General features: G+C 35.7%; 1 protein-coding gene across 6 annotated transcripts in view; it reads left to right on the top strand.

Annotated features, from left to right (window-relative positions):
- The first annotated feature begins 1,911 nt into the window (after positions 1–1,911).
- Positions 1,912–18,160, top strand: part of SETDB2 (SET domain bifurcated histone lysine methyltransferase 2) — a 47,902-nt gene continuing 31,653 nt past the window's right edge. For 3 of the 6 annotated variants that reach the window (XM_069467706.1, XM_069467705.1, XM_069467704.1), the window contains exons 1-3: positions 9,096–9,158; positions 15,896–16,021; positions 17,594–17,659. In XM_069467706.1, coding sequence (XP_069323807.1) covers positions 9,143–9,158; positions 15,896–16,021; positions 17,594–17,659 — 208 coding nt within the window. In that variant the 5' untranslated portion in view covers positions 9,096–9,142. Of the gene's footprint in view, positions 2,380–8,786; positions 9,159–15,895; positions 16,022–17,593; positions 17,660–18,160 lie in introns of those variants that run through there. The other 3 variants (XM_069467709.1, XM_069467707.1, XM_069467710.1) reach the window with 2 other exon arrangements.

Below are 18,160 nucleotides of genomic sequence, written 5' to 3'. Positions count from 1 at the left end.
ATGAATCAATCCTTGATATTATTTGCATGCACAAACTGGAGGCAAGAAATAAATTTAATCCAAACTGAAAGTCAAGTTTTCCAGAAAACAGGTTAAAAAATTACTTTTCAGTTAAGCTAAAAAAAAGTACCCTCCATACCTCCCAATTACTGCATTCTTTTATTCATTCATTCAACAATTATGTTGTCTAATATATGCCCAGCACTTTTGTAGGTGAATGAGATACAAATGTTTTAGCAAACATTTACTGAGCTCCTCCCATGTCATTGTTTCTTACCTATGATCTCTTCCCGATGCTGATAAGATGGCTTGTATTAACACTTACTTTAGCCATCAACTCACCACTAAATTATCGATATTTGAACTTTTGCAACTTAGGTTTTATAAGGCCCTTGGATTAAAAAGTAAATTAAAAAACAAAATTAATTTTAAGTTATTTTGCTTTGTTTTTGTTTTGTTTTTTAATATTCCTGTCACAAAATGTCTACATCATGTACTGTTGACTCGGCTAGGTCATCAATTGACCCTGAATCACTGAAAACTAAATTCTAGGCAATAAAATACGTATATTTGCTTGCTTCTCATGCCTGTCAAAAGTGCTAAACCTAATTACAGAATATTAGCCTTTCATGGGCTTGGCTTTCAGATCCGATAAATTTTCCCCTCAAAAGAGAGACGATGGGTACCTTCCACTTTAATTTAAAAAGAGGACAAGGAAGTTTAATCCTTTTTCCTCCCGCCCCCAAAAAAGTTCATTAAGGTGCTTTCCCCTCACAAAAACCTCCTCCTGCTCCGTGACGAAGTAACTAACCACGTGTCATGGTAGACCCAGATAAGATTTATAAATCTTCAACACATTGAAATCTGGGAAATCAAGATTTGACAAAATGCTTCCTTCACTTCCTGTTTCTGCAAAGACCACCACTTTCTAGCTTTTAAAAAAAGACTGCTGGTGGAATGCTTGCCCGCACGCTAATGAACACCACAGCCAAAGTGCAGAACTTGATGCCCACTTGACTTTAAATGGTAATTCTTGAGAAAAGCAAACAGTTAAGCAGCTGCTGTCTCACAAACGACAGAAGATGAAGCGATCTCTTTTGAACCTGAGGATAGCGGTGAGGCACTCCCCTTCCATAACCAGCTTTGTTCCTTTCTGAACCAGGCAGTCCATGAGCTAGCCTCCTTTGTCTATACAAAGGGGGTTGAAGGTCAGAATCTTTCCAAGACAGATTGCTCAAAGAGCTCCCCGAATCCAGGGAATCAATGTTAAGGCATCAAAGCCCCCGCCTAGTCCCCAAAATGACCAACAAACCAAAGCCTGGAATCCCCACCACCCCCACCATTCCTCGCTCTCCCTAGCCAAAGATGAAACTCAGGCCGAGAAAACCCATCTTTTCAGGCAAGTAAGAAGGCATCCAACCTCTTCCCTTACGTCCCTCCTCCCCACTACTCTTCCCCCGGACCCCTCTACAACTATGAGTCGCTACGTAGGTTTCTAACCCCCAAGAAGCCCAGTCTCAGCCACACACAAGATGGCAGCCCCACACCTACCGGAGGAAACAGCTGCGCCACCACTCCAGCAATGCCGGACTCTCCACTGCGGGTAACCCCATTGGCCCAGCCAGCGAGCGCGAGACAAGCCGAGAGCGCTGGCAGCCAATCAGAAGGCGGCGCGCTAGGGCGGCGCTGCTGTTCAGACGGGACGCGAGTCGAGCTTGTGAGGTGTGACTCGGCCGGGTGGGTGACCAATGGGCTCCTGGCCAGTGCCTTTGGTGTCGGACTCCTCCCATTTAGTGATCGGGTTAGGTGGGCCTGAACATTAGAGGTGGCGCACTACCTCCTACCCCGCTGAAGCGAGGAGGCACAGTGGTTGCAGACGAGAGGGCTAAGGAAGGAAGTACTTCCCGGCCAGAGGGCACCTGGGGCCGTAGGGTCTCGGCGGCGTGCAGTCGGAAAAGAGTCCAAGCGGCGGAGGAATCTAGCTTTGCCAACAGGAGCGGGCAGAGTGCGCGGGGTGCAGCCTTCAGGTGCGGTGTGAAAAACGGAGCGGAGCCAGTGTAGCCTAGGCACGGCCTTCGGTGGCCCCCCCCGACGGTTCCTTTGGCCAGGCTGTCAGAGGACCTGGAAACGCCGCGGAGCCCTCGCGCTTGCATCCTGCCTTCTCCTTGCACCCAAGTGCAGTCCCGGGCTGGAGAAGGGACCGGGGCACACTGAGTTCTCAACCCCCATTTCCATCTCTGTCTCTTGGTGCACACCTTAAAGAAAGTTGATTCCTAAGCAGCTGGGAACCCGAGGCTGTAAAAGGGGCTGGAGGAAATGGATAGCAGTATAAAATCCAGAAGCAGAACTTCGAGGTTTAACCACTGACCCATTTCACAGGTAAGATTACACAAGCCCTAAATACAGCAAGTGAAATCATTTATCCAAGATCATGGAGTTGAGATTAGAAACTAAGACCTCCTGACTCTCATCAACCACAACCCAATAAGTAATTAAATAAAATGAAGAAAAGTATGTAATTAATTGTGTTCTTCGGCATTGGGAAATCTGCAATAAGTTCTGTAAATAATGCATAAAGCCAAGGAGAATAGGTAACTTTGAGGCGATAGAGTGTAGTAATCAAAACATGGGCTCTGCAACCAGGCTGCCTGGTTCCTTACTTTGCTTCTGCCACCTAAAGCATGATACGCCTCATCAGAAAAGCTGGCATGCTACTTTATCCTACATGATTGCTATGAGGCTTAAATAGGTACACATGAAGTCTTCAGAAGCGTGACTGACACGTGGTTTTATATTCAGTAAACGTTCATTACTGTCATAATTAAAACAAGGAGCCGAGAAGAAATGGTCACGGCATCTTAAGAGCCTATTTTTAAAAACAAGGGAATCATATACTGAAATGAAGCAGACAATTTGCCAAAATGAAAAAGAAGGGGGAAAAACGAACACATTTTAAAATCTCAGTTACTCTGAAATATTAACACTGGCTGTCTCTGGAAGATGAGAGTGTGATTTAAATTTTCTCCTTCATGGTTTATTGTATTTTGCAAATTTTCTTAAATATGTTGTCTTTTGTAAGTTCACTTATTTCAAATTTTCAGAAGGTGTGAACAACACTGGTGAGAGCTTTTTTTAAATAAAGCTATTACTCAGTGTGCTTAGGTGAGAAATATAAGTTGGTAGAACCTTTCTGAAAGGCGGTTTGACAATATGTTATAGAAGGCTTTAAAATGGACAATTCGTTTTTGAAAACCTACATATACTTAATTTTTAAAATTAAGTACGTTTTTACATTCTCTTTTTACAAAATTAGAACCTTAGAGACAAAGAACACTATCCAGAATCCCTGAATGTCTCCCCACTCCTCCTCCTCCTCCCCTCAACCCCACTGAAGACTTTGGTACAGAGCCTTCAAGTCCTCTTTTATACTTTTTAACATTTTTATATATTCTGTATATGTGCATATATGCATTTGTAATTTTTGGGGGGGGGTAGAAACGGCAGGTGAGAATGGGGGGGGTGTGGGAATCTCGCTCTTGCTCAGGCTGATTTCGAACTCCTGAGTTCAAGCAGCCCTCCCGCCTTGGCCTCCCAGAGTGCTAGGATTACAGGCGTTAGCCACCGCGCCCAGCCAACGTTTGTAATTTTTTAATGGAAATAGTGTACTGTATCATTCTATGGCTTTATTTCCTGAGTGTTTTTGCAGTGTATACAGGTTATTTATAGCTCATTATAATATTTATGGACCATTTCTTTTACCTGCTGCATAGTGTTCCATTGTATGACTGAATTGTTCTGTTAATGTAATATATTTCTCTTTGTCGCTTTTATTGGTTTTCATATTAAATCCTATTCTGTTTGATATGTGTTTTATATATAGAAAGAGAGCACATTTTGCTCTTCTCTTGATGGACATTAGATTGTTTCCAGTTTTTCACCTTACAAACAGTGCTGCAAGGAAAATTATTGTGTTTTCTTTGCACATGTGCTATTTCTCAAGAATATATACCTAAAAGTGGAATTGCTTGGTTTTTAAGTTACGGACATTTTTTAGTTTTAATAGGTCATCCTAAATTTGCCTCCAAAACACCTCTACTAATTTACACATCCCACGAGTAGTTGGAGTTTAATTTCCCTACAATTTAGACCAACACAAGATCTTATCTTTCCCTACAGTTTAGACAAACACAAGATATTATCTTTATTTTTGTCCATTTGATGGCTGAAAATGATACTGATTTTTAATTTAATTTTCATTCTATGATTTAAGGTTGGATTATGTATTCATAAGTTTGTTAACCTATAACTTATATAAATTTCCATAATTTCTTTAAAAAGCCTGTGTTTCTGTTGGGTCGTCTTCTTAATGATTTAGAGAATTCTTTATGTGTCTTAATTACTGTGTATCCTGTATCATTTTTAAAATCTCATATCTATGGTTAATTATGACTCCTTTTTGTAGCTTTTTTAAAAATATGTCACAAACATTTTCTCTCAACTCCTTGCTTGGCTTTTGACTTTACTTTTTGTTAGTTTTATTTATTTGTTCTACAGATAGATTTTTCTCTACTTCTAATCTTTAGGTCTCTTTTTATCTTACTGCACTTGTCTAAGATTTCAGTACAATATTGAATAAGAGTAGTGATAGCAAGTGTCTTCATCCTGGTCCTGACTGATGAAAATGCTTCTAATGTTCCATCATTGACTATGATGTTTGCTGCTAGGTTTTGGTAGTCTCTATAAGATTAAGGAAGTTCTCTTTTATTCCTAGTTTGCTAAGGGTACCCCCCCTCCATAGAATAGTTAACTTTAACTGTTTTTTTTTTCTGCATCTGAGATGATAGTTTTCCTCCCTTCATCGTTAATACAGGAATTCACATTGATAAACTTTTCAAGTTAAACTTTTTGAGTATTCCTGGGATAAACCCTACTTGGTAGTACACAGTATCTACTGCTAGATACCTTTATTTAATATTTTTATATCTACACCCAAAAGTGATTTTGGCCTTGAATTTTTTTCCTTGTGTGTCAGGGTTATACTAATCTGAGTTGAGTAGCTTCCCATATTTTTCCTGCTCTGTTTATATGTGATAGAAATGATCCATTCCTTGAAAGCTTTGTACAATTCATCTATAAAACTATGGACCTGGTATACTGAGAGTGAGGGGCGAGGATGTGTGGCATGAAGGTCTGGTAAGATTTTTATTGTCTTAATTTTTTATACTTATTCATCTACGTGGGATTTTCACTTTTTGAGCCTGTTTGGTAATTTATATTTTCCTGGAAAATTGTTCAGTTCATCTGTGCTTTCAAATTCATCAGTATAAAATTGTTTGAACCTTAAAATATTTAAAAATCTCTCCAGTAGCTTTAGCTATATTTTCCTTTTGTTGTTATTTATTTTGCTGATCTTTTCCCAGCTTCTTTAATTGAATATTTAATTCAATAATTTCAATTTTCTCTTTTCTGATGATTAAAATTCATGTAAGACTTAAATAGCTCTCTGCATGCTGCTTTGGCAGAATCCTTCAGGTTTTTTTTTCTTTTTTTTCTTTTTTTTATATTCTTTCTATTTTCAGTTTCTTTATATTTATCTCGAGCACTCACACAGTATCCTTCAGGTTTTGATACATATTATTTCAACTGATAGCCATTTCTAAATATATTTCAATTTCTACTTTGATTTCCTCAGTAAGCCATAAATTATTTGGAAATTTGTTTTTTAAATTTCCAGAGGTAATGTGGGGGGGGGGGTAACATTAATGTTACTCATTTTGATTTTTACTACATTCAGTGACTACTTGTGTAATATTCCTTTGGAACTTGTTGAATTTCTTTTGATCTAGTACACAGTCAATTTTTGTAGATTTCATTCTTGTTCCCCAACAAAATGTATTTTCTATTGGGTGCAGAGTTCTATACATTTATTAGATTAAGCTTGTTAATTTATCTGTCATTTAAATCCTTTGTATCCTGATTTTTTGCCCAGTTTATCTGTCTGTTACTGAGAAAGATTTGTTACACTCCCACCACATTTTGGATTTGTACATTTTCCTTGTGTTTTTTTGTTTTGCTTTATATATTTCAGTGATATTAATTGGTTTTCATATTAAACTCTTATTTGATATGAATGTTTCTTATATTTGCTGGTGTGTCTTTTTTCACATCGATTCATTTTCAACCTTTCTTTGACATTTTGTGTAATTTAAGTGGGTCTGTTATTTTAAAATATCATAGCCAGGCCAGATGTGGTGACTCATGCCTATAATCCCAGCACTTGGGCAGGCTGAGGTGGGAAGATTGCTTGAGGCCTGGAGTTTTGAGGCCAGCCTGGGCAAGATAATGAGACCTTGTCTCTACAGAAAAAAAAAAAAAAATTAGCCAGTCGTGGTGGCACATGCCTGTAGTCCCAGCTACTTGGGAGACTGAGGCAGAAGGATCACTTGAGGCCAGGAGTTCGAGGCTGTGGTGAGCCATGATCTCGTCACTGCACTCCAGCCTGGGCAACAGAGTGAGAACCTGTGTCAAAAAAAAAAAATAATCATAGCTAGGTATGATTCAATCTGAGAGTCTGTCCTTTAATAGGTAAGGTTAACATATTTGCCTTTATTGTGATTATTTACATATTTGGCCTTATTATCTTATTTACTGTGCTTCCCTTTGTATCTTTTATCTTTTTCCATTTTTTAAAATTTCAGCCTAGCCCCAAGTTTTCTTTGTTCTGTTTTCTTTTAGTAGATTCACTTTACATTTCAACACAGTTCTTAAATTTATATTTTCCCAACAAAGTGTAATGAATGTTGATTTCCTCTCTATAAAGAAGAATTTAGCATGCTTCTACTTTCTCTGATCTATTTCATTTGCTATTAAAATCCATTTTAATCCATATTTACTTAACATTAATGTGTTTTACTCATTTATTTGCTATTGCTTCTTGTACCTCAGTACTTTCTTCAAGCTTCATTTTTCTTCATAGGGTACTTCCTTATTTCTTTTAGAGAGTCTCTGAGTGGCTTTTTACATGTCTATAAAAGTCTCTTTTTTTTCCACCCTTAGTATTGAAAAATAGCTTGGCAAGACATAGAATTGTAGAGCGGTGGGTGGGGGGAGGAAAAAAAAAAAAAGACATAGAATTGTAGGTACATACTTAATTTCCTTTAGTATTTTGCATCTGCCATTTCTGGTGAGAAGTCCCATTACTGGTCTGATACACTTTGCTTTTAGATAATCTAAATTTTCTGGAAGCTTCTAAGACTTCGTATTTTTGATATTCTGAAGTTTGTCACAGTACATCTAGTGATTTGAATTAAGAATTTTATCCTCCTTGGACTCAGTGGACTTATGTGCTTTCCAGTTCTGAGAAATTCTTGGTCATTATTGCCTTATTTCCATTCTGTCTTATGCTTCCTTTTGTTTCTTTGCTCTGTGTTCTCAGTGAATTACTCAATTCAAACATCCGGTTTACTAATTGGTTATCTGTAAGTCTGTTCTATTTTTCAGTCATGTATTGAGTTTATTTCAACAGCTGTTTTTGTACCCAAGATATCTAATAGGTTATTTTTCAAATTATGTATTTCATGGATGAGTTTCCTTCTTTAGCTCTTTGAGCATATTAAATACAAACATTTTTGTTTTAAAATTATTTTCAGGATGCTCTATTAATTCTCTCCTTGAACATAAGTCCATTGATTTGGTGGGCTTGTTAAGTCTCTTTCATGATGTAGCTGCCTTCAGATGTTTACAGACTCTCAGTTGTGCATTCCTGTCCTCTGAGGGGATTTCTGCTCATCCATCCTTTTGCTGTTGTGATTGTGATTTGTATCATCTCTGCAGCTTCCCATCTGTTTCCTTTCCCCAGAGAGGCCTCACAAATTTGGTCCATAGAGAGTTCCCTTTTTGTTTTCAATGTGACTTTATATTTTTTAAAAATTTCCTAACACTTCCATGAGTTTGATGTGAAAGTGGAAGAAGAATTTACCATATATTGACCAACATCTTAGGAATGAAAATTGTTGATCTTTTTTTGACCTATTAGTTCCATCTAGGTATATATCCTAGGGAAATAATCAGACATATGCATAAAGTATGTTTATTCTATCATTGTTTATTATACTGAAAAATAACCACAATCTAAAAAATAAAAACAACCTAATGTCCAATATAGAATTTTATGCTAATTAATAATTTATTAAAATTTAATTACTAAAATCTTTACTATAATGTATGGATTATTGACCAAAGTACATTATATGCCCACTTAGTTGTATTATACAAAAATATTAATGACAGAGGAAAGTGCAAGATATGTTATTAAGGAAACATTATTAAAAAATTATTACACTAAATCCAAATTTTGTTTTAAAATTATATTCTGAAAAAATAATAATTGCTAGCATTTTTTGAAGTTTTCATATGTCAGGCATTATTCTAAGTAATCAAGTCTTATCATCACAACAGTCTAAGACGTAGTTGGCATTATTTTCCCCATAGAAAATGTTTTTATAAAGTATAAAATGAAATAGCTTAATTGTTAACTAACAATATAACAACAATATAATGTAAATGTTAATGAACAAATATGTTAAATATAGGTGATAAGATTATAGGTGATTCTTCTCTGTGATATTCCTAATTTTGATATTTTACACATTTTTCCCAGTTAATATGTATTTTTGTAATGGCTTATGCCATCTTAAAAGATAGAGCTGTTGTTATAACAATATATTTTTTCCTTATATATCTTGTTCTTTACAGATATACACTATTCTTTATTGTTTTTCTTACAGAATGTTTCATGCGTTTATGGACCAAAGATGGAGTTGGTTTTTATTTTTAAAAAAGGTATTGTCAGTGATCTGATACGACTGTAAATATTCTCTTGAAGATGCATGGACTTGTCTTTGGGTTGGACTGTTGGTCATTTCTGAAAGTTTCTTCAATCACAGTTTCTATTTGAAAATTCAAGTATCAAAGGATATCAGGTTTAAAATGGTATAATGATGTATTTTGTTTGAGGACTGCAAATTTCACAGAGACCACAATTGGATTCCAGTTATATTCTCCAATCAAAGTGATTCATATCATTCAATCCTTTGATAAACCTAATGTTGAAGACTCTTATATTTATTAGCAACACCAAAAGATGGGAGAAAAAAATGGTAGGTTGAAGAATATATTGTTAAACTTTGTTTAAAAGTATATAGACAACTTAAGCTGAATTGTGGAATTTTCAAGGTTTTTCATTGCAAGTAACTTTTCTGAATTAGAGGGAATTAAGGGTTTATTCTCATGTATCTACCAGTTTTGACTGTTTTATAATTAATTGTGTATTGGTAATCCTATGTTAGTACTTTAATGTACTTTCTTAAAAATAGACTTTTTTAAAGAAAACTTTTAGTGTTAAAGAAAAATTGAGAGGATAGTGCAGAGAGTTCAAATACACATAGTACCTAGTTTCACCTATGATTAACATTTTACATTTGGAAGTTACAATTAATGAACCGGTATTTACACATTATTATTAACTGAAGTCCATAGTTTATTCAAATTTACTTAGTTTTTACCTGTTGTCTTTTTCCATTCTAAGATCCCATCCAGGATTCCACATTACATTTGCTTATCATGTCTCCTTGACTGTGATAGCTTCTCAGACTTTTCTTGTTTTTGATTTTTTGGAATTTCGTATGCAAGTATTTTGTAGGATGCCTCTCCATTGGAATTATTTTGTGATGTTTTTCTCATGATTTAACTGGCGTTTTGGGGGAATAAGATGATAGAGGTAAAGTGCCATTTTCATAACATCCTGTCAAGGGTACATGTCATCAGCATGATTTCTCACTGTTAATAATCTGCTTAATCACTTGTCCAGCGTAGGTAGTGTTACCAGGTTTCTCCATTGTAAAGTTAACTCCTTTTTCCCACATTCCCTGCTGTACTCTTTGAAATCACTATGTGCAGCCCACATTTAAGGAGTAGCAATTTATGCTTTCCCTCCTTGAGAGCTGAGTATCTACATGAATTATGTGGAATTTTCCTGCAAGGGAGATTTAGCTCTTCTTTCCCATGTATTTATTCAATCAATCATTTATCTATCTCAGTGTAAACTCATGGATATTTATTTTATACTTTGGGTTATAATTCAGTACTTCTTTATTTTGTTAAAATTGTCCCAGGTTTGGCTGTTGGGAGCTCTTTCAGTTAGCTCATATTCCTTTGACATACCCTCATCAATATAGGTGTTTGCTTTATGGTACATCCTTATATTTATATTTTTTTAGCCTTAGAACATGCTCCAGGTTCATTTTGTGTATTTCTTGCCCCAGGCATTTCTTAAATTAACTCTGGTTTCTTCTTTTGGAAGATGGTATTAGAAACCAAGATCTAGGTAATAGGTTTGCTTGTTACTGGTATGTCCTTACTTTTAGGCCCTCAGCTGACAGAGCAAGAAAATACATGTATATACTAACATTTCTATATGTAATCATCTGTATCTGTATTAAGCTAAACATGAATTTATACTAATGTTTCCAACTCCAATCCATCATCACATGAATCATTCTACTCTTCTTTCCTTGCTCATCTATAAACTCACACCCCAGTAGTGAGAAACTTGGTTCCTACCACCCGTCATCCATATACTTAATTATTTAATTATTTAATTCCAGTATAGTGTAGCAGTGTCAGAATTGTAAACTCCATTCCCAGGTGGGAAAATGCCTTATCAATTAGATTACAGTACTTATGTGCAGTCCTTTTGCCTTTACCTTACAGATTTCATTCATTTCAAGAGTTACTTAGATCAGCACCTTTTCTACCTAGCCCTTTAGCAAGGTTGTTTATACATTTGTATAATAATACAGTTAGATTCTCTTCGCAGTCTGCATTAATTCTGTGAATTTTGACAACTATATAATGTCATGTATCTATAATTGCAGTATCATACAGAATAGTTTCACTACCTTTAACATACTTGTAATGTATGGATTGTTATAAAGATCATAGTTCTGATTTCACCAGACTATGATCTAAGCCAGTGGTTCTCAAACTTTTTTTTGGTCTCAGGATTATTTTATACTCTTTAAAGAGTATATGTGGGTAATATGTATTGATATTTACTGTATTAGAAACTGAAACTGAGAAGTTTCAAAAAATATTAATTGGCTCATTTTTAAGAAAATAATAGATCCAACATGTTAAAAATATAAAAAACAACTATTTCCTAAAGCAAAAATATTAGTGAAAAAGATAACATTGTTTTACATTGTTACAAATATCTTTAATGCCTGGCTTAATAGAAGAGATTCTCACTTCTGCTTCTGCATTCAGTCTGCTATCATATGTTGCTTTGGTTGACTGTATTTTTTTTTTTTTTTTTTTTTTTTTTTTTTGAGACAGAGTCTCACTCTGTTGCCCAGGCTAAAGTGAGTGCCGTGGCGTTAGCCTAGCTCACAGCAACCTCAAACTCCTGAGCTCAAGCGATCCTCCTGTCTCAGCCTCCCGAGTAGCTGGGACTACAGGCATGCACCACCATGCCCGGCTAATTTTTTTTTCTGTATATATTTTTAGCTGTCCATATAATTTCTTTCTATTTTTAGTAGAGATGGGGTCTTGCTCTTGCTCAGGCTGGTCTCGAACTTCTGAGCTCAAACGATCCGCCCACCTCGGCCTCCCAGAGTGCTAGGATTACAGGCGTGAGCCACCGCGCCCGGCCGGTTGACTGTATTAAGACAGTGAAGCTTCACACAGATGAGAAGTTGGAAAAAGGAAGAGTATTTTAATAGCCTTTCATGTCATTGTGAATATTTTTCTTTGTTATGACTCCAAAACTCAACAAGTAGTCATTCCTTAAAGGTTAGTTGCAGTGTGGAATCTGACATGTCGTTGAGGTTTTTTTTACACTCTGTTCCATTAAAATCCATTGGTCTATCTTGCACTTTGCATGAGTCTTTTACCCGTGTATGATTTTACAATATTATGTAGTGCCCACTTGTGCAATATTGGTTCAGTGAATTATGCAGATCTTCCAAATGTTGATAAATCATATAATTAAATTTAATTATATAATACAGAAAAATCACATTTGTTAATATTGTTACTGACCTTATTAAAAAGGTGGTTAATTATTGAGAAACTTTCAGGCTGGTAGATGCAAAGTTTCCAAAATTCTGATTTTCACTTGGTAGGCTGAATTTCGTCATTAGCAGCAAATATTGTCAGTTTTGTCCTTTAAGAGATAGGCTTACTTTGTTCATTGTCAAGAAAATATATGTCCGATACCCAAGTCTGAAAACCCATAGTTTTATCAGTGATTCTTTTGAGTAAAAACAGTCTTCTATTTAAAAAAAAAAAAAAAAAAAATCAGCTAGTTTAGCTGGCAAATCAAACAATACCACTAGTGCTTTTCCTTGTACTGTAAAGGCTGTACAAATGATTATACTCATTTATTTTTCTTTATCAAAAATATTCTTAAGTGAAATTGGTGGTAAAAGTCACAATGACTTACTAGTAGTTTGGTGCCACTACCTTGATTTATCCTAAGACACTAGCAGTTTTACTCACCAATGCCTGTTTGTACTATCAGTTAATGTCAATACAATGAAAAAGGCAAATATATTAGTACTGTCTCTAAAGTAGTTTGGCCTCATGAATTTGGGGATCCCCAGGAGTTCACAGACCACATTTTGCTGATCACAGGCCCAAAGATGCCTTAAAGATCCTCTATACCAATGCCCTGAAGCAGCTCAGTATATATGTTTCTGTGTACTGAGGTCATTATCAATGTATTTGGTAAGTATTCCATAAAATATTCACCTAGCAAATGAACTCAGATCAATATGATTCATGAGCATTGACTATTTACAAAGACTATCTTAAGTGAGACTGGGAGACATACAATTTAATTGGCTTCATTCTTTACAAAGCTGCTATACTTCTTGCTTCATGGTTATAGTCTTGCAATAAATCGTCATATCTAGCTAAGTAAAAGCAAATTTAAACAGATATTAGAGTTATCAGATGGTATTCTTCATTTGTGGAGGCAAGTAGCAATGTTAATAGTATACTGAATTGATCTTCAATGCACATGCTTTCTCTTGTATTCCTTGTAAATATCTTCTAGTGAAATACACTGAAATATCTACAGCTTTAGGTTGTAACTCTTAGGATGTGTACAATGTACAAATAAAGAGCAGAAGCAAGAAGCTAAAACTGTTTGCATTGAGGTAACCATCTATATACAGTCTGCTGTTGAAATGAAAGTCATCCAAATGTTTCTTCTTGTGATACTCATTTAGTCTCTTTGTGCATAGTTGTTAACTGGATCTATTAGTTTCATTTATCAGAAAGTTTGGTTACCTTTTCCTTAATATTACTGTGGCTAAAGGTTTCTATAGCAAGAAGACAAGGAAAAATGATCTAGGGAAGATGTGAGGAACAAGTGCAATTTTAATGAGCATTAAACTTTATTATGGATAAGAAGGATGTCATAAGGAACAATATATTTAAAACCCAGAACAAATAAATATGAATTGCTTAGTTACATACATTTATTATAGAACCAGGTAGTTTCACTATTTTCTTTGATTGCCTTTGCTTTTTTATATTTTATTGCCAGTGTTCTCTTTATTAATTAGTTCCAAGACTAAGCATTTACTATTTACTTTTTGAATAATTCATTTTCAGTATTTCCTATCAGAATAATTTAGTAGCATATATTGGCATTTCTAAGATAATTTTAAATGATAGTCACTGAAAAATAAAAATATAGTGAGTCCCAATTGCTGTCCTTCAGGATCACTGCCAAAAGCTATTTTTAAATGCTTTGAAAATCTTTCCCATCTAGATTTCCACCTCTAACAAAGATTAATCCCTAGTATGTGGTATTGAGTCATGTGCGTGAAAAGAAATGTGGTAACAATAATTCATTCAGTGCTTTGAAAATAATTTTCCCTAAAAGCAGTGATTTTTGTTGAACTTAATGATTTTAGGGACCCTGGGAAATCCCTGCCTCATAAAATATTTTCCTCTCTAAGAAGAATGATCTCTAAAATTCCTCAATGAAAGAGTAATTCCTTTTGCTTAAGACTCTTCCATATTAAGTAATATACAGTAATTCCTTGCTAACTGCTACATGCTTGTCTGCACATCAGCTCTATTAGGTAGATACTACTGTTACTCCTCTATTTTATAGATATGGTCACATATCTAATAAGTAGCAGTACTGGGATTCAGACCCAAATACATCTGAACTCCAAACCCTAGATTGTTAATCACCCCTCCTGTTTTTTCCTTGACCCCTGAGGTACTACTCTGCTGGGTTTCCTTTCTACCTTCCAGGTGTCTGTGATTCCTTTTCCTTGTATTCATCCCTTACATGTTGGTATTCTACGGAAGACCCTTTCTTTTTATTCTATACATTCTCCCTAAGGGGTCACATCTATGCTGTGGTGCTTCAGCAAGCATTTGTATGCTAAATGACTACAAAATTTCTGAAAATTTCTGAACCAACTCTTGCTCTGGAGCCTGTGTATCCAATTTGCTCAATGAGCCTCTCCCTACTTGAATCTCCCACCTGTCCATCTTTATCTCCTACCTAAATGAATAGCATTGTTATCCATGTGGTGGCCCAGTGGAGAAAAATGGCAGTCATTTTTGACTCCTCCCACTGCCACCTGCGTGATCTTTCTGAGAAACATATCTAATGGCATAAGATGCTTACATCTCTTGAGTAGCTTTCCACATAAGAGTAAAATTGACATGGCACACAAGACCCTCCATGTCATGGCCCCTACCTGCCTCATAAGCACTAATTCTCATTCATTTTGTCCTCTCACATTGCATTTGTTTCAAATCTTGAACCTTGTCTGAGCTATGCTATGGGGAATTAAAAATAGACTTAGTCTTATGTAGTACGCATCAAACCACAGTGTTAACAGGGAAACAGCATCCCTCCTGAGGCTACTGTTTTGGTAGCAGCCCTAATTATCCAGAGTTCTCCTTTGGGTAAGGTGACTTTCCCCGTGGTAGTTGGAACTCTGGTGTCTACATCTTTTTCCTTATGAAGATTCTCCCTCCATTGCCAAACTTGGAGATTCTGGGTTTAATTTTTATTAAGGAAAATGTATTTTTTGTATACTCTCTGGACCCTCTCTGCTCATTAATCCTCCCAATGCCTACTCAAGCAATCTTTCTAAAATGTGTTATATCCCTCCTTTACTTAAGGCCCTATTAATTAATTTTAAATAATTTTATACATTTTAATATTTTATAAATTATGCTTAACATTTTAAGTGTTTTTGTTACTTTTAAACATGGTGTTAAGTGTGAGATTTGGCTTTTGCCAATTTATTTTAATTGCCTTTCATATTTCTGTTTTCAATTTTGAAAGAATTATTTCTCTAGGAAAATGTTGATTAAGGTGTTAGCTTGCTGGCCATCGGAAATGTTGGCTCATACATATAACTTTACCTGTAAATTAAAGTTAATACTAAACAGTTTTTAAAAAGCAATATTGTTGGACATTTAGTTATTTCAGTAATTATTGAGATGTTTTATTCTGAAAGCATACCCAATGGAGATTATATCCCTGAAACTTTAAAAAATGCATGTGTATCTATACGTATACCCCTCTACCACTCTAGGGGGAAGTCATTTTTCTGTTTTCCAGTCAAAAAACAATGTCACTAAAGTTTTCAGTATGTATTTTAAAAATTAGCAGAAATATGTGCATACTTAGATCATATTCTTTGTGTCTAGTTCTTTGTAAGGAAAAAGTGATAGACCAGTTGAATCTTGATTTTATTTAAAAACCAAATAAGTTTTTCTGAAACATGTGCCTTAAGGAAATTACAGTATATATTTTTTAAACTCTTAGGCTAGTTACTTATTTTTATTACAGATGATGCAAAAACTTTCTGGATGGAGCTAGAAGATGATGGAAAAGTAGACTTCATATTTGAACAAGTGCAAAATGTGCTGCAGTCACTGAAACAAAAGATCAAAGATGGGTCTGCAACAAATAAAGGTATGAAGCAATAAAAACTTTAAATATGGGCCGGGCGCGGTGGCTCACGCCTGTAATCCTAGCACTCTGGGAGGCCGAGGTGGGCGGATCGTTTGAGCTCAGGAGTTCGAGACCAGCCTGAGCAAGAGCGAGACCCCATCTCTACTAAAATTAGAAAGAAATTATATGGACAGCTAAAAATATATATAGAAAAAGTTAGCCGGGCATGGTGGTGCATGCCTGTAGTCCCAGCTACTCGGGAGGCTGAGACAGGAGGATCGCTTGAGCCCAGGAGTTTGAGGTTGCTGTGAGCTAGGCTGACGCCACGGCACTCACTCTAGCCTGGGCAACAGAGTGAGACTCTGTCTCAAAAAAAAAAAAAAACTTTAAATATGTTTAATACTAAATATTGCCTTCTGAGAGCACAGTATAATTCTATTTCCAATATTGTTTGTAAAATTAGGTGAATATACATATTTGTGAATAATGGCTACTATATTTATTTTTATCTCAGGCTTCTTTTTTACCTTTGTGTCTTTTAGGGGAGAATATTACAAAAGTAATATCTGCTCACTATATGACATTTGGCACTTAAAATATATAACAAAGAAAAATTATCCATTACTCCATCACTCAGAGATTAGTTTTTCTTATATGTATTAAAGTACATATAACTATATTTTGCCTACTTGAAACAGAACTTGCTCCACTAGTCTTTTGAAAGGAGAATTTGTGTTCTACACAGGCAGTCAGTTCAGTCATCCAAGTTTTTATTTTTTCTCTTTGTCTTCAACCTTGGTTGGTTGTAGAACATAAGACTTTAATGTGGAATCCTCCTTGACTACATCAGGACATATGGGGTTTTTTTTTTGTTTTTTGTTTTTTGTTTTTGAGCCAGAGTCTCGCTCTGTTGCCCGGGCTAGAGTGCCGTGGCATCAGCCTGGCTCACAGCAACCTCAAACTCCTGGGCTCAAGCAATTCTCCTGCCTCAGCCTCCCAAGTAGCTGGGACTACAGGCATGCGCCACCATGCCCGGCTAATTTTTCTACATATATTTTTTTTTTTTCGCTGTCCATATAATTTCTTTCTATTTTTAGTAGAGACAGGGTCTCGCTCTTGCTTAGGCTGGTCTCGAACTCCTGAGCTCAAACAATCCGCCGGCCTCGGCCTCCCAGAGTGCTAGGATTACAGGCGTGAGCCACCACACCTGGCCAGGACATACGGTTTTAAAGCAAATTTTCCCCCAGACTATTCTTAGTACTTTCTGGATGGTCTTATGACAATATATTATGTGCTTGTCAAAAATGTTGCTACTATTTTTTGTTTTAATGTTCCTTCTCAATCCTGCGTGAGTCAAATATATGTAGGTTTGAATCCAGTTCTGTTGCTTCCTAACTGAATGACCTGGAATAAGTAGTTTAACCTCTGAGCCTCAGTTTCTTTATCTCTGATACAGATAGTCATAATAACCTTGGACGGAAGTAGTGAAGATTAAATGAGATAAATTATGTAAATTGTTTGGCACAATAGCTGGCATCATGAATAAAGGTGTTGGTGATGCTGTTTTTATTCCTTTTCTTCTTTCCTTGACAGAATACATCCAAGCAATGATTCTAGTGAATGAAGCAACTATAAGTAAAAATTCAGCTTTAATAAAGGGTATGTACACCTCGAATCCCAATCTAGAGTATTCTCTGATATTTTCTTGCCATGAAGCAGGCCAGCCTTAATATGTCAGGTTAATTAAAGATACTTTAAAATAAAATGTAGGATCCATATTTCTAAGTTGTTATATCAGGCACAGTTTTCTCTGTTAAATGAAAAGTCCTACCTATCCAGAGATAGGAAATGCTCACCCATCTAAGCATCCTAGGAAAAGAATGAACAAATGTGCCATCTTCAAAAAAACTTCTCATATAAAGAGAGCAAATAGAACTCTTAAGACTTTTAACCACTATAAACTCTTTCTGTGAGGAACACTATTAGAAAGGCATATTCTGATACAAATAAGTTGGTGGGTAATTTCTAGATTGTTTTTAGACTGTCAATCTTCCAGACTCTAAACAAATTAAATTTAGAAGAATCAATGATAACATATTAAAGTAAAACTGTTTCTCTTATATTTATTTCACAGACGAAATATATATTTATGATGTTACA

The sequence above is a fragment of the Eulemur rufifrons genome, chromosome 4 (genome assembly GCF_041146395.1).
Source record: "Eulemur rufifrons isolate Redbay chromosome 4, OSU_ERuf_1, whole genome shotgun sequence".
NCBI classification, from domain to species: Eukaryota; Metazoa; Chordata; class Mammalia; order Primates; family Lemuridae; genus Eulemur; species Eulemur rufifrons.
The sequence above is the reverse complement of the archived record's forward strand: the minus strand, read 5'-3'. Positions and strand labels throughout refer to the sequence as shown.